The sequence below is a fragment of the Streptopelia decaocto genome (assembly GCF_964273445.1).
Source record: "Streptopelia decaocto genome assembly, chromosome: 1".
Taxonomy (NCBI): Eukaryota; Metazoa; Chordata; class Aves; order Columbiformes; family Columbidae; genus Streptopelia; species Streptopelia decaocto.
The window spans coordinates 106,706,441-106,728,891 of NC_138663.1; the positions used below are offsets into that span (position 1 = coordinate 106,706,441).

Sequence of the window (22,451 nt, forward strand, 5' to 3'; positions counted from 1 at the left end):
ACACAGATAGAAATATTTCATGTGATGTAAGATGGGATGGTGCTGCTGTCTTGACTTGCCAAGAGCTGGTGCTGAGTGAATTGACACCAGTAGCAGAAGAAAAGGACGAATCAAAACAAATGGGCTCCTGTTGTCTTCCCAGTGGAGGCCTATTCTCACCATCTGAGGTGGCAATACAGTTGAGTAGCTTTCTTCAGATGCAGCCTACAAGCAATCAGCACATCTACTAAGTCAGTTGATTTTTGATATCACATTTAATTTTCATTGTATTGCTGGTAATTTATCCGCACAAACATGTTAGTATTTGCTGCTTGAGAAAGTCTCAGCTGTGAGGTGAGACATCCCTTGGAAGTGGAGCCTCAGCCTCCCACAGCTGAGCTCAGGTGTACAGGAAGTGGGGAGGAGAAAATGGAAAGGAGCTCTTGGAATTGAAAAGGGAGTCTTGTAAGCTTGGGTGAGGGTTTCTCTTATCAACTAGGAGTGGGATTTTGGCTCACAGGGCTGTCAGTGCTTTTGCTTAGATTTGTTCTTTACAAGTGGCACAAAAGTTTTGATTTTTGTGTTGATTCATAGTAAGGAGAAATAAGAGGTCTTAACACTCAGACACTCTAGTATGTCATTTTCTTCGTTTCATCACTAATATATTTGACTATCTTTACAGAAGACTAAAATTCAAAACAACTAAAATAAAGTCTTTAAAAGTTTTGATTAGTTATGTATTTTTTTTTAATTCACTGGAGTGATGGTGATTATCTAAGTTAAAGTTTTTTCATAGAAATGACTGTAAAATATGTTAGTATGTGTTGACATTTTAATCAGCTAGGATCTTAAGTAAAGGAATAACTTCCATCCTGTCTCATTGTCAAGGAAATGGGTTAGTTCATGGGCATGGACCAACTGGAGGGAAATATTTCCAGTCAAACCTGGTAAAAAATAAAGTGGTTTCTATTTCAGAGTATTTGTTTGGGGACTTCTCCCCAGTTGTGAGTTAGCAGAATTTCATTGTTGTCTTTAAAAATATTAGGCCCATTTCTGAGCAAATTATGTGATGTTCTAAAGACCACCATATAAATGCCTTCATAGCTGCATTAGGCAGTCTGTCAATTTGCGTATTTCCATATTTGTGTCAGGAAGACCTTAATTAGACTATTAGCAATGCAAGAGCTGTGTAGCTTCACTATCATTCTAACCAAAGGGTTAGAATTCTAACCATTCTAACATTCAACATTCTAACCATTCCTTCCTTATTAATGGAACAAGAGAGGAGTGATCATTGTAGAGAGAAACTTCAGTTGTTTTGGCAAACTAATTTGTGCTCTGTTTTAAGATGATTCGCTGTGTGGTTTTGCTTTACAACCTTGTGAACATATGAACTAAACTTACCATTTTTCCTAGGCCTAGCAGTCTGTTGATTGAAGGTCTTACCTGGTCATGACTCCAGCATTCACAACATTAGACTTCTTTTACGATAAGGATGTGCTTGAATATAAACATTATATTTTCACTTCTTCTGTTTTGATTTTCTTGTAGACATTTCAGCAGTCTTCTCTACAGCAGAAAAGTAAAAAGAAGAATAAAGGTAAAAAATTAATTTTGTTTTCATGTGTTGGTAGGAAGGAAATTACCAACTTTAATGTTTATGGTATTGCAGTTTCTGAGGAACTAGAACTTGTTAGCTCTAACCCAGTGTTCAGTTCAGTTGATCATGTCGAGTGTCACAGTTTCCTAACGCTCCTCTACCTGCATATATACACTGTTGTCTTTTTTTTTTGGGGGGGGGGTACTTAGACTCTGCCCTCTTTGGGGCAAGGATGGTTTTTCCAGTTGTTTGCATGTAGTGCCTTACTGCAGCCCTTGCTCATTACCTAAACTGTAAGGTAGTTTATATTGTAGAAAATTTTCCTCCTTTGATTTACAAAGTACAAAGGCTGTAGGAAACGTTTAGTTGCAAAAAGAGCTGCAAAGAGGGTTTTTCTGGAATACCCATGAAGTACTTACACAGTTGTATTTCACACAAATATGGAACAACTGGCAGCCAAGTGTGAAAGTACATGAATTTATATGCTGTGTACTTTAATCTGATGTGAAATATTAATTTGTTGAAAATTACAAATAACAATTGTTCTTATTTTTAAATATCTAGCCTCTTCTCTGTAATATCTTCTCTTTCCATGTTGCCTTTTTTTTTTTTTGTCTTATCCATAGAATATGGGCTCTCTGAGGTGCTGAACATGGTTTGGTTTGGTTTTCAACTTACGGTACATGGCACAGACTTTGTGGTCAAAATAGAAGTTTTGTCATGGCAAACTGAAGTTGAAATTTTTAATTAATTTTGTTGAGCAAATATATAGCACTTTCTGGCTAGCTGTCTTACTGATTTAGTGGACAAGTCAAACACTTTGACATCAACTTGTTGTCTTTTTCAGCTCCTATTCCTGGTAAAAGTAAAAGACGCATCTCATGTAAAGATCTTGGTCGAGGAGACTGTGAAGGCTGGCTTTGGAAAAAGAAAGATGCCAAGAGTTATTTCTCCCAGAAATGGAAAAAATACTGGTTTGTCCTGAAAGACACATCTCTATATTGGTACATCAATGAAGAGGTAAGCACCTGTGCTCATTGTTTCCACAAATAACCTGTGTTGTGCTGTTGCCATGAGATAGTGGGAAGCCAGTGCTTTGAGTGCTTATATACTTGAATAACTTTATTCACCCAAATAATCATATCAAAATTAATATTAACTGCCTGACTAAATTACCATTAAGGTCTGGAGATATTTAGTCCTTCAAATTCACCTTTTATTACAGGGAGAAATGACACGCTTTCCTTTGTCCTACTCTCACCAGTTTAGAATAAATCTATCCTCAGACCCTTGAAAGGGAGAAGGTATTTAATCCTGTCATTCCAGCTTAGTCATGGAAGTGTAAACTTTAATGATGTGCTGCCTGGTGTTGCTTGTTTATCTGTGCAAGTGTAATCACCAAAACCTCTGGCAAATAAGGAAGATGCTTTTGTTTTCTCAGTCATGTCCTCCTGTCATTCCTTCTTTGTAGCTTTTAGTCTGATTTCAGTGCTCATACGTGCTGAACTTAAGAACACCAGAGCAGCCCAACCAAATTGTGTACAGCTTTGATTATGTAACATGTTTCTGTATTAGTATGCATTTATTTATATCAGCTTTAGCAAAAAAGCTTTTTGCCAGTGAGTTAGGAAACCTTAATTTTAAACCCTGTTAGTCTCATTAGTAAATATGTGGATACACTCAGTTCTGGACTTTTGTAACCACTGCAAGCATTTATACATAACCTTTTTAAACTATTGTGATCCCCAACTTTTCCCCAAATAGACAGAAAGCAAGTTATTACATGAACAGCATTATCAAAACCCATTTTCCCACAGACTCATCCCATTTGTGCCTTGATCTCAGCTGCAGATCAGTAACCCTAACTTCCTCCTCTCCATACTCCCCCCACAAGGTCTACTAGGAGGTGTTTGTCAGGTTGGTAGTTCCTATCTATAAGTATGATGACTGGTCACCAGCTGTGGCCAAGGAGCATATGGAACCACTGAGTTGTGGCTGCAGAGAGGGCAGTGGCCTGGGTGCCTCTGTCTACCCCCATCCCAGGTGTCCCAGAGACTTGCCAAGATTCAGTTATTTTTGAGACCTCAGCTCCCTCACCAAAGTGTCTGCAATCACCAATAGATTCAAAAGCTGGCAGGGAGAGCCTCAGTGGCGGATGGACAGAAAAGCAAACAGTGCTCTTGCCAAAATTTTGTTTCCTTATGCAACAATGCAAAAAAGAAATAGCACGATTATTCTAAACAGTGTCCTTTTGATTTTAAAATACCTGCTGAAAACCTGTTACAGCCTTGTACCTTCCACAGAATACCTCTAATTCCAGATTTATGTGCTGTTTGTGTCTTACATCATTACTTTTAAGAAAAGATACAGTCACATACACTGCATATGTAGCATAAATAACCATGGACATTCTGAGAAAAAGATGTTGTGTTTTCTGCAGCTTCACTTGCACGATACTGTACTAATTTCTTATGCAAAGTTATGAGCAGTTAAATAGAGAGTCAGTGTTATCGGTGTATTAGTGGCTTAAAATAAAAAAAGCTTTCAAATTATGAAAAGTCAAGGAAGACTGAATATCTCATAAAATAAATTATGTGCAAGTCTTTAGAGGAGAGGGGAGGAAGCTCAGATATCTCCTCTCTTGAGTGTTGGAGAGAGATGAACGTAGCTGAAGAGATATCATTACTCTTAGCTATGATATCATATAAAAATGGTAAACAACACACATGTAAATAGCTTTTCTCCCTATTTCTGTAGGCCACATTTCTCCATACTAATTAGTCACATCTTCCCCCAAAATTAACTAATTACAATAACTAATTGCCTGAATACTTTTGGTCATTTTGTATCTTTTCAAATGCTGCTTCAGCTGTGAAATTGTTTGAGAAAACTGGGTATTTAAAATTGTATTTTACACCAAGGGAACTGTCTCACTACTTTGGCAAAAGTCCCAGTGACTTCTGTGGGAGGTTTGCCAGAGCAGAGTATACGTTAGTATTCCTTACATAAGAAGCAAGCAAGTAAAAATATCTTCAAGTTTTCAGTGTGGTAAGGTTTTTTTCTGACACTTTAACAAAAGTAATATCTAGAATTATCTTTGCAGGATGAAAAAGCAGAAGGATTCATCAGTCTACCTGAATTTAAAATTGACAGAGCCAGTGAGTGCCGCAAAAAATAGTGAGTACGCTCAGAAAGAATGCAGTGATACAATAGAAAACATAGAGCAAAGCACAAGGTTTTTGCCCTGTAACAGTGATATAATGGACTTCATTTCAATGATCACCTGGTTTTATCACAGAATAAGCTTATATAGAACACGCAAATTCAGTGTGGTTTCTGTGTGCCATCTTTCCTGAAGGTTTTTTCTTACTTCATCATGAATCACAGTGCTTGACGAGTGCAAAATGAATTAAGAGCAAGAAGGCTGCTTGCCTGCTTCTATCTTCCTAGTTTTCCTTCCTTCTGCTATTTCCTCTCTGATTTGGGGTTTTTTTGTTTGTTTCTTTGTTGGTGGCTGGACAGTGTGTGTGTGATACCTTCAAGCTCAGTAAAGAGCTTTAAGCGTAATAAAGAGACTAAATAAAAAAGTCCCCAAGTTCATGCCCAGGCATCAATCTTTAATGTAACTCCAAATTAGTTAGCATCATCTCAAAGTTTGCTGACACAGTGTATCAGTCCTAAGGCAAAGTAAAACAAACAAAGAATGCCAGATATTTGCTGTATTTTTGAGGTATGACCTAAAGATCTCAAATAAATTTTATTCTCACCTAGCTGTGTATGATACCATCCAGCTTTGTGCCATTGCACAAATCCATTTCTTATCTAGATGCAGATTCAAGCATATGTAGAATGTGACATGTACATAATCCCCCAGAGGTATTTTTAGATTCATTATTGTTCAAAACTTTTTGCCTTGCCTTCTAATGGTTTTTGCTGTTCTTTTAAGTTTATCAAGACTGTAGAATCACTGAAATTTGTACAGCAAAGCAATTGCAAAAGGAAAATGATCTGATTTTTAGTACATATAGTTCTGAAGAAGACACTGACCTGGTATCGGTTGGTCTATGTATCTCTTCAGGATGAACTCTGCTCTTCTTTATGGTCTCAAAGGGCAGAAAATAGAAACTGCATTAATAATAATAATAATAATAATAATAATAATAATAATAATAATAATAATAATAATAATAATAATACATCAGCTTGGGCTTTTTGCCCTGTGTCCTTGGGCTACATTGCTTCATTTTTTCTTTTTTGTTGGGGCAGCAGCATAAAGTCAGCTCATTTCTCAGAATTGCACCCTGCTTAAATTGTTTTTTTTTTTTTTTTTTACTCGAATTGGTATCTACTGGATAGTACAACATAAAATGTAGCTATTAAAATTCCGTGCTTGGGTGGTAGATAAAGAAAAAAACTCAAAGAATCCAGACAACAGATGCTGGAACAATTTTAAGAAGTCAAGTTTGGGGTCTCAGTAACTTGATATTTCTAAACTGAACAGATGTCACTGTACATCTGCTTTCAATTGCATAACATTGTGTCATGCTCCAAGGCGTCAGAGGAATTCTTTTTGTCTCAATTTTATGTTACCTTCACTAAGAGTAACTTTCCTGGATATCAGTTTCATATCCCTGGTTTCTTAAAACCTATTTTCATATTTTTAAATACATGTACATGCACAGACATGTAAGAAAATTGTAAGCATGATACACATGAAGAACATCATCACCATTTTTCTGAGACACAATGGATTAGAGAGAGTGAGAATTTTTTTATTATATGTTTATGTATGTATAAAATCCATTGTATCTCAGAAAAATGATTATATTCTTCATGTATTGTGTTTGCAGTTTTCCTTTTTTTCTTTAGGACTGTTATGCATTTTTTGCTCTGATTTTAAGAGAGACCTCCAGCCTATTATCAAAAATTTTTCTTCCATACTGTAAATTATTAATTACTTTCACATGTATTTTCTGGATCTTCAAGTACTTCATCATAAATTGTTACCCAACATAGTTAAAATTTTCTTCTAGTAATTTATTTCATATTACGGATGAAATGCAGTAATTCTCTTGGCTAACCATGTTGATTACTTTAGTGGAAATAAAAGATGAGATGTAATGGCCCATTGCTTAGAATGACTTCAAGAACACAGTGTTGATTTATAACAGCTTTTCAGAAGTCAATCAGTACATCACATTTTTCTGTTTGAAACACAGTCATTAGAGTTAAAGGTAATGTCAAGCTCTTGGTGATGTGAGAAATTACCAGGACTGAGACTTTTTCTGTTGTATCAAATGGATTGTTCAGTGAATTTTCTGTTCAGAAAAAACATTACACCTATAGGTATATCAGTCCAGTTTTCTGATAGATAAAATTATATCCTTAACTGGTTAACTTTATCCAAATATAGTACACTGCAGGTGATTATTGAACAATCTTTATGCACCTATGGATCAAATATTATTTAGAAAGGGGTATTTGAAGAGCACTTTACTTGCTGAAATCTGGGACAATCCTAAAAGCTGTATGTTTATATACTGTGTGGGACCATCCAACAACTCAGGAAATCTGAACTTATCTCATTCCTTGGTGACCACACTATCTTACATTTTAATAAAAAAGCATTGTGCCATCACATTTTTATAATTATGTTTTTCCTCTACAGTGCATTCAAAGCCTGCCATCCTAAGATCAAAAGTTTTTATTTTGCTGCTGAACATCTAGATGATATGAACAGGTAAGGAAATCTAGCAAAGTTCAAGGAACCATTCCTCAAATGTGACATTTCTTGGAGCTAATAATAACACAGTGATGATAAATTAACATGTTAATCTAGAAAGTTAAATTTAATATTGAGAAAATAAGGGCAGAGTAGCATTATTTCTGAGTGTCTGCATACGCTAAATATTAAATTAAAGCAAAACTTACTTCTTTCTTGAAACAAAAGTTTGAAGATTTTTAGAAACAAATTCCGTTTTTCTAAAAAGAAACAAATGCAGTATGTGAAACAACATCCGAACACAATTTCAGAATTCTAGGTTTCTGTAAATCTGCTTTGGGCTGTGTGGCACCTGCAAAGGGGCAATGTCTCCAACTCTGCTTGCTAACATACTCCCAAAGACAGGTGATGCTTTCTCTGGGGATGCTTCTATTTCTGGCCCTGAAGGAAATTAGAAGTTGTGGAAAGATTTAAAGCAGTCACTGATGTTTTTCTCCTGCCAGTCTTGAAAGAAGAGATAGAGGCTACAAGGAATTAATTTTGCAGATTGTCTCTACTCTCTGAATTTAACCTACATGTTGAAGTGAAATTGTTGTTCTGTTGAAATTTAGTGGTAAAAATCTCAGCAACTCAAAAAGAAAAAAGACTTTAGGTATTTAGCTTTTCTGCACCTATTTTAGGCCACTTGTGCATTTTTTTCAGGAAAATATTTGAGACTTCAGCACAAAATAAACATGGTTCCCTTAATTCATTTGAATGGTAAATTAAAAACATGAATCTTTTGTCCATTCATATATTTGGGGGATCATTTCATTTATTTTCACAACATAAGCTGAAATTAATTCATTTCAAAATAATACACCATTTTCATCATATGACAGAGGACATAAACAAATATCTGTTGTTGCAACCTGAGGACTGGTCTGTCTTAGTGTCTGTGGACATCCTCGCTGAGCTAAATTGCTTTGAAAACAGGGGAAAAAGGAGATAAAACTCAATCCATAAAACTGTTAGGAAGTGCTGTAATCATATTTTAATCTCTCCTGTGTGTACTAGACTCAGCTACCTGGCAGAGCACCTTCAGGGTACTGCCAGTTTTTTACTGATAATATTTGACTGGAGAAGTATGCCAATACTCTAGTATGCTCGCTTTCATTTGGAAATAGCTGTCTGTTAACATTTTTTCAAAAGTTCATGCATGACTAAGGCTCACTTCAAAAGTCTCTCTGCAGTTAGAAAACTTAAAACCTTTTTTGTTGGTTTGTAAAATTCTAGGCTTGCCTTTCCTTGATAATTCTGTCAAGTCAGTCACTCAAAATACAATTTGCTTCCCAGCAAACAGAATAATGCCATGGTCTATTTGGCATATCCTGAACCACAGCAGTAGATAAATCATTTCTGTCAGCAGGTCCTCAGTCAGTATGACAAAGCACCTTGTTTCTAAGAATAAAAATTTATATAACTGTTCAGTAATCAGAAAACAGCAACAAATATGAATCAATTCTTTAAAAATATATTGCGTGGTTTAAACCCCAGGAACTAAAAGATTTTTAACGTCCCAGCATAAATACTCTTTTTATCACATTTTTAAATAAGTGCTTATTAATTCATTTAGAATGAGTTTGACCAAATTTTGATCTGAGTTATACATAAGTAAACTTAAAGCAACTCTGTCAAGATATATGGATCACTCAAAATTCTTACATCTGAGTTGCCATCAGTGTCACAATTTTTTTTTCTCTTTGTTTAATATATTAGAAAAAGTATTTCAGTTTCACAAATATAAAATTAACTCAATATATTAGAAAAAAAACGTGGGTTGCTGAAAAATGCAGAAATAATAAAATACTTCTTGTCTAAAAGCATTTTGTAGCCTAGCTGAAGTCAAACACAGAATGAAGTTATTAAGTTAAAACCCTTTCGATCAATTTATTTTCTTTTTTTGTCAAGTTTCTGACATATATTTTAATTATGTATCATGAAGTAATTTCAATTCATTTTATACTTGAAGAAGGAGAAATAAAAGTTGAAAACTACTAATACAGAGTCTAACTGAAAGTTCAAAATGGTTCAGTTCCTTCATTCCTTGTATATAATGATTTAGTGTTTGGTTTATTTTATCTACTCACATATAATGGGTATTTTAATCTTGGGTAACTCTGTCACTATCCAAATTTCTTACTAATTTTATGACTGTGCCACACCATTATGCTGCTAAGGAGTCTGGAGAGCTGTGATCACTGAACTTCATTGTAGTAGCATTTAAAGTTCCTTTCATGTGCATGGTTGCACCAGCAAAAGTGTTCTTTCTACCTATATAACATGCTTTTTCTGGGTCAGAAGAAGGACAGAATATTTTTTATTGATGCAAAGCACTGTTCTGATAGTGTAAGTGTATAGAATCACAGAAACATGCTTCTTGTAAATTCATTGTTATTCCCATTCCAAAAAAATATTCTGATGTAGAAGGCAGTCCATATATTTGTGCTTGATGATACTATGTGTAACTTTGTTCTGATTTTCCATGCTAACTGTGCATGCTGCTTATGGACCATTTGTTCTTTACACAAAAATCCTGATCATCAGCTCAGAGGCAAATGCATCCTTTTCAGGGTTGGTCGACTTAAACACAATACTCTTATTCTTCCTTTTTATTCCACACTGTCCATTTTTTTAAATAATTACATGTATGGCTGCCAAAATTCTATCTGCTGGGCAGGGAAATACAGTGAGTAACTTCATGTGGAATTTTTGTCTGAGAGCGTCCTTGACCTGCTGTAACTGAGCTGTCCTCTTTCTTTTTGTGACATTCAGTATTCATGTTGATAGGAACTTTCTTCCTCAGTGTAGCTTTATGATCAAGAGGAAAGATGACAAGTCAGCTTGTAATATTAGTGCAGAGAATGTCTCTGGAAGATTTCATTGAAGAAGGCCTCTAAAAATTCTCCTGTATCTTCTACAGGCTTCTTCATTCTGGTTAAGCTGCAGTTGGGTACTCTTAAACACTGTAAGGTATCCATATTGCCATGTATCAAGTTTGACCTATATCCTCGAGCTTTATGATTAAGGACAATTTGACACCCTGCTTTGACTTAAAAGCATCATCGCTATCTGGAGCATGAGATAAGATAGAAAAATATGTGCTATTCTTCTGTGAGAGTGCCAATACTGCATTTCTCTTTACAGAAGTTACAGGTCTACAGAAAGATTATTTTTAAGGCTGTTCTATGTGTCATAAAATTGTTTCAATTAAATACTGACAAGAAATGTATGTGCTATTCTTAAAAATTTAAAAAAAAAAAAAAAGAAAAAGGAAAAACAAAACAAAAAAACACCAACAAAAAACCCTAGATGACTGCTGCACCTACCAGGTGGGACTGCTTTATTAATTGTTATACCTAACAAACAGCTTGTATAATTCCCACAAGAAAATTAAAGCTGCATTTCCAGTAAGGAAGAAATATTTTCTTGGCCTCTTGCCCTTTAAAAGTTACAGTGGCTACCAGGACACAACACACCATGGGGAAGAAAGATTTAAATCTTCCCATGTCCTAGGGCTTTGTATCTTTTAATATTCATAATAAGCAAAATTTGTATAACTGGACACTTAGCACCGGGAAAAAAAGTTCTTTGTAAAGCAGGCACTCCTCTTCTGGTCTGCAGGAGATCTTTATGTTTCCCTGTGATATGAGCCCAGTGCATTGGATTTTCAATACAATTCTAACTTGAATGAACCTTAACTCTAGCCATGCTTTATTAAAATAATATTAATTCTCTAACCATACCAAATCTAACCATATCTAAAGAAGCTGTAGCAGCCACATATCAGAAAATATGCAGAAGTTGTCAATACCGTTCTTTTAGTTTCTAACCTAGCAAGCCACTCAAAAGCCATGGCTGATTACAGTGTACCACCACGCCGATACATTCTCATTCACCCCACAGGCAGGTAATATTCCAAACCCTGACACAGCTCGTGATCTGCAGAAAATCATTAAATGTGAAGTCAGTCTGCTGCCCCTCTCTCAGACTGTTACACATTTCCTGAGTTCTCATTAGATTATACTTTTCAGGAAATAACATTTTTCTGGAAACAATCATCTACCACACCTGTAAGTGGTATCAATTGACTCTCAGTCAACTATTTGTTAGTTTAATTTGTTACCTCATTCTCACGTACGCTTAACAAAAACTGCTATCTCATATTTAGGACAGAATGAAGATTTCCAACAGGAGAACATCTATAGGTGTATCATCTAATACTTTGTGGTTAGCAGCCCTATCTAAAGAGGCTCTGTAGGTGGCCGTGCTGGGGGGTGGCAAGCTGTGAGCTGAATTGGGAATGTGAAATCCAAAATAGGTGAGGGGCGAGCGAAGGTTCACCTCCACTATCTGCCATGCCATTTGACAGAGCAGGCACTTGTCTTGTGCTGGTTTACTCTTTGGATGTGGGCAAGTCAGTGGCCTTTGCTGGTTCCTCAGCAGCACAGGGCTGGAGTGCTTTGGGTGAGGTTCCTGCCTCAGTGCTTCTGATTTGGACAGGCAGAGCTGTTGAGACAGCTGAGCTTTATTCCCCAAAGGAAGCCTTCACATATCGGGAGTGTGAACCTAAAAGATAGCTTTGAAGTGGATCACCTTTCTGCTGTGAAGATGTGAAATCATTATCTGGGAGATGATTTGTTGGATTACTGTTCCTGTGTGCCAGTTATTTTTAAAAGTGTATGGCACTCCCTAACAATTACAACTGATAAGTTAGGTTTCTTCAGCTTCCCTGTTCTTCTGGCAGAAATTTTTATTGTATGCTCACATTCAGTATTCTGTAATCACTTCAGGAGTAAATCTCTAGCTTTCTTCCCAAAGTACAATGATTTATGGACCATTAACATGATTTACAGATCATCATTGCCATTTGTGGAAGGACAGTGACAGGAGTTAATTTTGAGGAGAACAACTGTATTTTATGATCTAATGCCTGCTTACCCTACACTGAAATGTTGTGAAGGCTGGCATGCAGGAGTGATTACAAAGGTGTCCACCTTGCTGAGACAATACCACAGTTCCCATGCATACAGTGGGAAAATGAAACCCATCGGACACAGTTTTCTGAAAGAGAAGTTTCACATTCGTGATGAAAATGCAAACCTGACTTCAGTTATCTTTCTGTATACCCTAGCAGTAAAATTATAAGCCAATAGCTTGGCAAACTGGGCCTGTCAAATCCTGACTATGGGATGTCTTGAGCAAGTAATTCCAGGTTTACCATGAAATGGAGAGCCGTAGGAGATTGTCACAGTGGTTTAAAGCCTTGTTGATGGAAAACCTGATTTAGTGTAAGCATTTGGATAATGAATACACTGAGAGCCCCATGGGGGAAGAAAGCAGGTTGAAGCAGTGCATTGCTACAGGCAGTTAAGTGTATGCTTGGCAATGACAGCCCTGCTAGAAGAGAATAGCAATAGGTTGTTTTGTTATTTTTTGTTGGTGTTTCGGTTTTGTTTTTTTAATTTGTGCAGCTTTTTTCAAGCATTTTTTCAAGTCTAAGTTGAGGTTAAAGCCTTAGATGTGAATTGCATTAAGGCAACTGTCTTTTCTCCCCATTTCTCTGACATGAACACAAAAGTGAATTCTGATATGCCTCCTTCTCTTTGTACTTGGCACTGTAGGTGAGCTCTAAAACACATAATGGCATAATTAAACCTCACTGTCTGTTTGGGAGTGAACCTGTTCTTTTGACTGCTGGTTTTTGCTCTATTCCTCTGCTAGGTTCCCAATTCAGGCCTTAAAATATTGCTTGCATCTCTGAAAAGTGGTGGTTATTCTTAAGAAATCAGAACAGCAGGAGTATTGGTGTGATGGCATATCTGTTAGCAGCAGACTTAATAATTCTTTGATTATCTCCAAATCCTTTATTTTACAGGTGTTTGACATCATACATGGTTTTCCATTGGAAAGAAAATCTTTGCTGTGAAAACAATTTGTTCAACAGCAAAATCAAAGATCTTTCGAGACTCCCTGAGTATGAAAGAAAACAGTTGTCTAACAAAAAAAATAACATTGTCCTGAATCTCCTTCAGATGCTTCTAACTTTGTTTTTTATAGAAATGCACCCTAAAATTTAGAGTCTGGATCAGTATAACTGCTTTTTTTAATATTCTTTCAGATGGCTAAACAGAATTAACATGCTTGCTGCTGGCTATGCAGAAAGAGAGAGGATCAAACAAGAGCAAGGTAATGTTTTGTTATTTTGGTTTCTTCTGTGTAGCTCATATCACAAGTTCCTCTGTTCTTCTTTCCCTGCTGTGTATCAGGCCTCATTCTCACCATCTGAGAGTGATTCACATATGGCTGTCGCTGTTGTAGTTTTAGAGAATTCCTTCTCTCTCAGGGGTTTTGATTAGTTCCTTCAGATTCTGGTCCACAGACAATTGGTTTATTTCCGAGAAGGGCACAGAAGGTAGCTAAAAGCAGCAAATGGACTGGTAATAAGCTCTGGCATGTGGTACCAAGGAGACTGTGTCCCCTATCAGAAGAAACTTAAGAATCTGCAAACTGAAATTTTTCAAACATTGCATTTGGTGTTTGAATTCACAAAGAGCAGGAATGCATAAAATTGGTCTCAGGAACAAAACCATTTTTCTAAAGCCTGTTAACATAATTGAATTTCCCCTAAAGACTTTGATTTTAAGACCATTTTTCATGTCTGTGATTTCTGCTGGTATTGCTATATTGAGGTATGTACTAAAGCCCTGTTGGCATTTCATGTGGAGTTGCAGATTCACAGCACTTTACATCTGTTTATTTTTGATGTCTAATATTTTGCGGGTTTAGAAAAACAGCATATATAAAATAATGAGTCACTTTGCTTTCGTTTGCTGCAGTAGAAATCCTGTTTGTAGATGGGAAAAGGAGAATGGCAGTCATCAGTTCTGTTGGGGAGGCTGTTTCCTAGAATTGCCAGTGGCATGGATCCACAGAAGCGTTAGTTTTCAACTAGGTGGTTTGGCAAGTGGCTGGCTTTTGAATCCGTGCTCTTTTTTACAGAGGTACCTGGCAGCAGGCACCAGAAATTTGCAGTGGTCATGATGAACCAGAGCTTATCCAGATGCCTGTCTGCCTGCTGCCCACTGAGTCAAAACCTCACTTTCTAATTCTGTGGCTCTGCGGCCTTCATCAATAAGGTTCTGTCTTTTGGCCCAGAAAGCTTATAGCTCAGAGCTGCAGCAGCAATGTATTTAATCTAGTCTTTTCTTTACAAAGACTATATTTCTATACAATTTTTCAAGGAGGATTCTGTTCCAAAGGCTATCAATAGGCTTCAAAATTGGCCACATGGTGTCCTCCTTGTCCCCCAAAGTCAGGGCTTTGTACCAACCCATGTGACAGCAGCCTTAGCCATGACCTTCTGGTCTGCTAACATGAGGAGGAAGATCCGCGTGGTCTGTCTCTCTGCAATTTGTGGCTGTGGTGCCGTTTTCCTGGAAGATGCTGTGCAAAAAGCTCCTTTCCCCAGTCAGAAGCAAGGGTGACTTCAGCAGCTAGGTAGAAACATCAAGAGAGTAGGTTATTCTGTAGTGGTAGAATATTGAAAGACAGCATCAGAAAATTATGTCTGCCTTGATTCATGCCCTGGTTGCCTCACCACAGAGCATCCCAAAGGGGTCAGCCTGGAGTTGAAGAGTAGTGGCTTACAGACTACTGCCACACTTGGTGGTAGCAGCGTGCACAGAAAGGGTTTTAGATGTTCTGTCATTCTAGGACATAACTAGGTTGTACCTACTCTTGCCTCATTTCTAATCATGTCTCCAGTAAGTGCAGCTGCTTACTCCGTGAGTGTTGCCCACCCCATTTTAGTGTGCTATGGTCCTTGGCACATCATGTCATTCATAACACCAGGCCCTCCACATTCACACAGCCCAGGACAGCAGCACGATGCTCACTGCCCCTCCAGTCATGTTCTCAGTACCTCACCAGACTTCAAAATCAGTTTGGGAATCTGTACTCCCCAGGCAGTCCTACAATCCAGTTTGGAGGGACCTATATGCCACCTGTCACTGCTTGAAGAGGCCATGAACAAACTCTGAATCTTGGACTCCTCCAGGAAATCCTCCATGTTAATATTCAAAGCCAAATTCAAACTTATTGACAGCAAGTTGGCACTAGAATTACAACATGTGGGACAGTCAGGGAAAAGGTGTATGAACAGTTATGCTAAAACTGTCAAAGTGCACAATCGCAGACGTGATGCACTTTTCAAAATCCAGATGGATGTGCAGAAATATTTTTGTTATCAGGCAATCACTGAGTAATAAAATAGAAGATGATCCAGCTCATAGACATGAGATCATGTAGATTCAGGCCTCATGTTACGTATTATTAAAATATCTCCCTATTGAAGATAATCAGTGAGACCCTCTTACTATGGAACTTATATCCCAGGTACTGATGGAGCAATTTGTTACAGCTCTAATGTCATTCACTCAGATTGACTTATCATATTCAGGTGGGTAAAACTATATTCTCTTTGTGTTGCTTAGCTGTTTTTAGTGTGAGTATCAGTATAACATTCACCCCTCACTGCCGTACAGTGTTTTTACACACCTCTGGTGGTTATCCTTGGATCCCAGCGCAAGGGCTATTAAACAGCTCAGTAGTGTCCCCAAGTAGCAGAGGCATCAAGTTAGCAAAGTAAAACCTCTCTATCACTTCAAGTCTTTCTGCAATTATAAAAACTGTGAAGCTGGAATTTTCTGTATTCAGTGACTATCATTTGTCATTTCCATATCTGATTTTACAAAAGGTCTTTTATTTGTGTTCAGCTCAGCCCTTTGCAGCAAAGCTTTAGAATGCCTCTGAAACAATTCAACAGTAGTTGTCAAACCTGTTTCATTTAAGAGTTGAATGGTTCTGAAGCTGAAGTGCATAAATATATTTTCAAGTGCTTCAGAGATGCACGAATCACCAAATTGTGGATGTACTGCTGAATAAAATGTCACATTCTGTACAGAACAGTTTTATAAAAATACCATCAGCTTTCCATATGAAATACAATGAATGTTAGCAATATGGCAAGGGACTTCCTTGGATGGAGAAGTTAGATAAATGCTTTCCGGTCATATAAAATCAGACCTATCTTATATAAATAGAAAATATTTAATTGGTAAATGGTAGGTCAGTGTTAGTTTATATGTAACATATGCAGTCTATTGCTCATTCAGAAAGCTTCCAAGATATGACCAGTGCATTGAGCTTGTCTGTCACCAAACTGGACACAATCACAGAGGCAAATATGGCAACTGACTGATAGCATTAAAGACATTTTAGGTAGACTCTAATGAGTCAGTTGGCCAAAGTAGAATATTTTTGAAAACTGGTAAGAGGCTATTTTCATACATTTCATCTGGAAGTTGACCCTTGTGACTGCAGGATTTTTCTAGACAATCTGTAGGCTGCCAACAGAATTCCCTGTCTGAGGTAAGGTGCACCAAAGCCCGATCATACGGTGCTTTATTATATGTGGATTTGACAGCAAGGACATCTTTGTATTTTTAGCCAAAATTGGAACCTGCACTAAGGCTGCTAAATTTTACTTTCAGAATAAACAGTTGAGCTTCAAGTCTGCAGAAATGTCACTGAGTGATGCAGTTCTGACAGGCCTCTCACCACACATCATGCCATTAGGCTTTGCTGTAATAGGAACAAACATGCTTATATGCCAATATTTTCAGGTGGTTTGAGTTGCTGGAAACAAATTTCCATAAAACTAAGAGTGATTGAAAAAAGACTTTTCACAGATGTAGGCTTCTGTTCACCAAAAATTAATTATTAGCAGTTTTCTATAGATGAAACTGTTTGGAATTTTTTATTTCACAGTCATGAAAACTTTGTTTATGCTATTGATTTATTATACCATTTAAAGACAATGTCTCAGCTATAAGCTTGCATGAAGCTGATCAAGACACTCAAACAGAATTGTTAGTGCTTGGAAAAACTAAATAAATAAATAAAGCTGTTCCCACCATTACTACAACCTAAAAATATTCAAAATTCTGGGGACAACTGTTCAAGATGGTGTCATTTAAAGGTAAGTTTTGTTTCAAATCTGGAATAAGATGAGGTACAGTAGATCTTTAATCATACAACTCAATAATCGTCACAGTAACAAAAAATCATTACAGCCAAATTTATATGTTGTGCCAGCTTGGACTTTTGGTTTAGATTGTTTATGAAGCAGCGATCAGTCTTCTCATCTATCAAAGAGAAAGTAGTAAGTCATTCAGTTCACTGGGGGAAGTTAAAATTGTCTGTGATTGCTCTGTGAATAGTCTGAGCTCAAGCGTTCTGTTGTACAGTGATTTACCCAAATACTAGAAGGTAATACAGTCAGAAACAAAGTGACAACAGAAATGTTTGCACAAGTCTTACAACACATAGAAAAGTTAAAGTTATTCATCTTGAGCCGAGTTGGCAGTTGAGTATTTTGCTTTTGTAAGGAATGTTAAAGTCCGATGTCCATTTAGTTAGATGCCGCTCTGCTTCAAAAATATTTTCAACAGAATAAATATAAGTTCCCATGTGGTACATTTTTCCATGTGTTTTCCCCTTTGAACAAGCTATCAAAAATATGAGATGGGCTTGGCCAAGATTTGATTTCTTGACAAAATGAAGCCTCATACCCCATTAAATTTACCCTACGAGATCTGTGTCCTTTGTACTTTCTCATCCATCTTTCAGAACTCTGCACTTAAATGTCACTGTCATATTTTTCCTTATCATACCACCTTTATGTTCTTGCATGGATAACAGGGCAGCAGCTGTTTTATGAAGCAGATATGTGATATAAAGTTTTTCTATCTTAAATGCAGCAATTTGTTAGTAGAAATTGAATTGAAAATCTTGGATAGCCGGTAGTATACAATGGAGAAAATAGGTAGAAAAATAGCATTGATTATTCATGTGTGCAATGACCTCTACTTGTTTGATTTGCTAGTTGGTGTTAATTACATTTGTTAATTTTATTTGCAGTCAACAACACTTAAGCAAGTTACATTTTTGATCTTTTCTGTTCAAAAAATACTTTCAGTATTTTCTAGCCAATATAAGTCCAATCATAATTATATATATGGCTGTATAAATACTTGAAAATCTAATACTTGTATTAGGAGTGTTCTGAATACATTTTGTGTTCATAAGGTGTGCACAAGATTTAAATTTGTGGGTCATTTGCAGGTTGTTGTTTAATATCTCTTCAGTGGGGCATTAGATTTAGTATACACCATAATATTTTGAATTTTCCCTCTTTTCCTAATTTCAGCAGCTAACATTTACAAAGTCAGCATTCACTAGTATTTAACTCTCAGTAATACCAAAGATGGAGTTTCCACTTGTCTTTTATGAAAGCAAAGTCTCTGATACACAAATGTATCCAAATGCGTTGGTAGTTTTTGATCTGATCTGTATGTGACTTGTAGATTACTGGAGTGAGAGCGATAAGGAGGAAGCTGACACTCCATCAACACCCAAACAAGACAGCCCACCACCCCCATATGACACATACCCACGGCCTCCTTCGGTAAGTCACCTGCAACTGTCTCCAGGAATGACGACATAAAGTGTCACTTTTTACCTGCTCTCCTGCTTAAAAGCATGTGAGTGTGCACATTATGGTACTCCCTAGTATAGTTTTTGAGCCAGTATTGACTTAAGACATTTGTTAAATAACGTGCATCGCTAACTTCAACAGCCATCATTGCTGTTTTCACTGGTTTGCAGAAAACGTGGATTTATAAACCCACTTGCTGTACAAAATAGATTGTTACAGAATTCTTTGTGTTCTTCATTCATGATAGACCCCTACTCATGCATGCAACCCCTCACTGCCCCCTTATCGACTTCTCTGAGAAAATGGTGTTACCTCAGTAACAACTCAGACTCCTCTCTAAGGCTCCAACAGTTGTGCTGTGAAGCTTCACAGTAACAAATTACACTTGAATTTCCAGAGAAACGCCAACATAAAGATGTTCTGTCTTATATTGCAAACAGTGATACCAGTTGTTCTGTTGTTGTGAAAAAGTAGGTTTCTCTATAAATTAGAACAAATGGGGTTTTATTTTCTTCTTGAAGCAGTTATAGATATGAAACCAGAGTATGGCCTTCTAACTTTTTCTGCACTGGCAATTTTAATTTTCATGTCCATATACTTGGACAGTGTTAACAAATGCATTTTACTTGGATATAGATTTTTAAATGCGAAAATTGGAATGAAAAATTGAGAGAGTCTGGGGAGAGTGTTCATGATGTTTAATTTGAATACAATACTTTATCTTCCAAAATCATAGATCTTTGAACTGCACTGAAGCATTGCAAACATGATTCCAAATAAATTTTTAGCAAGATAGGCTGCCAACAGGCATGTGGATGGCATTTTTAAGATTCTTAATGGACTGGGCACGTCTCTTCTATGTCTTCCATAGTGCCATATTCTGCAAAGTTTTCTGCAAATAACTGTGCTAGCTTATTTTATAGACTAAGCGATATAATAAAGATGCTTATTATGAGCAAGTACTGGTGTTTGACAGGCAGGTCAAAATGTGTAGATATAGGGATGCCTTAAAGTTAGGATCAGGGCAAGTTTGTCAATTAAGTTTGTGCCTTCATTACTGAACTGGATACCACCAGTGACATTGAAAAGTACATGGTTATTACTAGCGGTAGGTCTTGGTCTACGCTGATCTGAAGCTTGCTCCCTTGCTAACGTTGTAGATGAGCTGCACAAGCCCTTACGTGGAGCCAAAACACAGCCGACTCTCATCCACGGAGACCTCCCAGTCGCAGTCGTCGCACGAGGAGTTTCGCCCGGAGGTGGCAGGGAGTGCCACCGACTCGCCGGTGCGCAAGACAGCGAGCCAGCGGCGCTCCTGGCAGGACCTCATAGAGACGCCACTGACAAGCTCGGGACTCCACTACCTGCAGACGCTGCCGCTGGAGGACTCTGTGTTCTCCGAGGCAGCCGTGGTCTCCCCCGAGCACCGGCGGCAGTCCACCTTGCCCACCCAGAAGTGCCACCTGCAAGATCACTACGGCCCCTTCCCCCTCGTGGAGGGTGAGCGGATGCAAGCGCTGAATGGGAATGGGGGAAAGCCCCGAAGTTTTACTCTGCCTCGGGATAGTGGCTTCAACCACTGCTGCCAGAGCCTTTCAGTCGGTGCCGCCGATCACCACGAAGAAGTGCAACAAAAGGAGGTGGAGGAGGAGGAGGAGGAGGAGGAAGGCAAAGCACCAGAAGAAAACCAGGAAGATAAAAGTAAGTATGGGATATTTCTGTGGCTTTTCAAGAGTCTTGTTCGTGTAACGTAGAGGTTGCTTTCCCTGTTGCGTGTCAAAAAAACCCAACAGTCCTTCAATATCCCTTATGTTTTACCGGGTCCGCCATGTCGCACATCTCTTTGATCTGCCTTATGTATAAGGCTTGATAATCAGAGTGCTGCATGACCTCTCATGACCGCCAGACATTCTCCCCATAGGCTTGTCACCAATCACCTCCTACTAGTAATTTTTAGTTATAAATGGATTTCGCTTCCATGCTTTCTTCACATTTCCACTTGCAATGCATCTTCTCCCACTGGCACATCTGTGTCTCAGAACATACTTAGTAAGATTTCTAGCCAACCCCATCTAGGTTGTATAAAACACTTGGTAAATCCTGAAGTGCAGGGTCAGGCTGTGATTGTGTAGTATCCAGGTGAGCAGGTCACGAGACAACTCAGAAGCTCTAAGAATTTGAAAAAGAGTGTGTATTTTCCCCAGTTCCTCACCTTGTGATTTACAGGGAGAGAAGGTTAAAAAACATTTCAAACAAACAAATAAATTAATAGAAAACAACTATGTGACCAGCGGGGCTTAAAAAAACCCCATAATGCTGAGTAACTGTCTCTTACATGGCACATTAACTCCATAGATATTAGTGCTACTTGTCAAAAATAATCCAAATAAACAGGGATTGGGGAAAGTCCCTGCTCTTCCTGAACGTGTTAACACATTTCTGTGTCTGTTTCATGCTTTGTCCTTCACTGTCATTTATGGAGCTTCTCAGCATGTGTTGCTAGCAAAGCTGAGTTCACGCTCAAGTTGTAGGGTCGGTCAACAAAATCTGCACCCATGGATTGTGGAGTGATGCTGTGATTAAGTCACTGGTAGCGGCAAGGAAGGCGGGATGACCCCTAAAGCTCTCAAAGGGTCTGTGCTATCTAGTTCCTTCAAATTTTATTTTTTCACTGCAGTAAATGAGTATAAAAATGGTAAAGAGATAGGAAAGGATAATGAAAGCTTTGGATAGTTAACTACCTACTTAATTCATTCAGGTTAGCACCTTTGTTCGGCATTAAAATTCATGCAGACCTTATTTATAGTCTACTTGGGAGTACATCAACAGTTTTCCGCTGTCCTTATGCTTTAGTCAATAGGTTTTAAACATCTCAAATTCTTGCCTTTGAGAAAACAGTGATTTCTTTTGCTGATATTAAAATTGATGCCATTAAAACTTCAAAAGTGCACTATTTCAGTTGCATTCATGCATGACACTTTCCAAAAAGAAGACCCCATACATTTATTAGGGTAATATTAGACTCTTTCTGACTGTGAAATGAAGCTGTCTAATTAACAGGGTTAAATGCCATCAACCATGCAAAATGTTTTATTTTATTTTTACCCTTCAGTTTTGGTTTTCAAATGGGTTTTACTGATAGCAATAAAAAACTATTTTAAAAAAATTCCTCACTGTCAATGAAAAGGGTCAAGGAGAATTCCCAATGGAGTTTCTGTGCTGTTTGGGCATTACTCAGAGAATACTGTTGCAAGGTCTAAGTTGTTAGGTGTTTTAAATCTCAGTTTTAAGGCTTTGGAGTTCCTGGTTGTAACATTTTATAGCATACAATACTAATACAGGGCTAGTGCTTGCTTTAATGAGCCAAAACTTGGGCTCTTCTCCACCTTTCTATGCAAATTTCCCAAAAGGGAGAAAAAAGTTTAATTTTTGACATGTTCTCCCAGTATATGCATGCTTTTATTTTAGTTTGGGTGAGGAGGTTTTCTTGGTTGAAGCTTTAACAGGAGATTAGTTTTGAGACATTAATGACCAGTTAGACAGGTAAAATG

At 37.6% G+C, this 22,451-nt stretch overlaps 1 protein-coding gene across 1 annotated transcript in view; it reads left to right on the plus strand.

The window, feature by feature from the left end:
* The window catches only part of CNKSR2 (connector enhancer of kinase suppressor of Ras 2), a gene marked incomplete at both ends in the record, with an annotated part of 179,934 nt that overhangs the window by 119,338 nt on the left and 38,145 nt on the right, over positions 1-22,451 (plus strand). Inside the window, 7 exons of the mRNA XM_082076285.1 lie at positions 1,531-1,579; positions 2,427-2,599; positions 4,683-4,756; positions 7,248-7,319; positions 13,462-13,529; positions 18,770-18,870; positions 20,061-20,601. Of these exons, the coding sequence (XP_081932411.1) occupies positions 1,531-1,579; positions 2,427-2,599; positions 4,683-4,756; positions 7,248-7,319; positions 13,462-13,529; positions 18,770-18,870; positions 20,061-20,601 (1,078 nt within the window). The remainder of the gene's footprint in view (positions 1-1,530; positions 1,580-2,426; positions 2,600-4,682; positions 4,757-7,247; positions 7,320-13,461; positions 13,530-18,769; positions 18,871-20,060; positions 20,602-22,451) is intronic.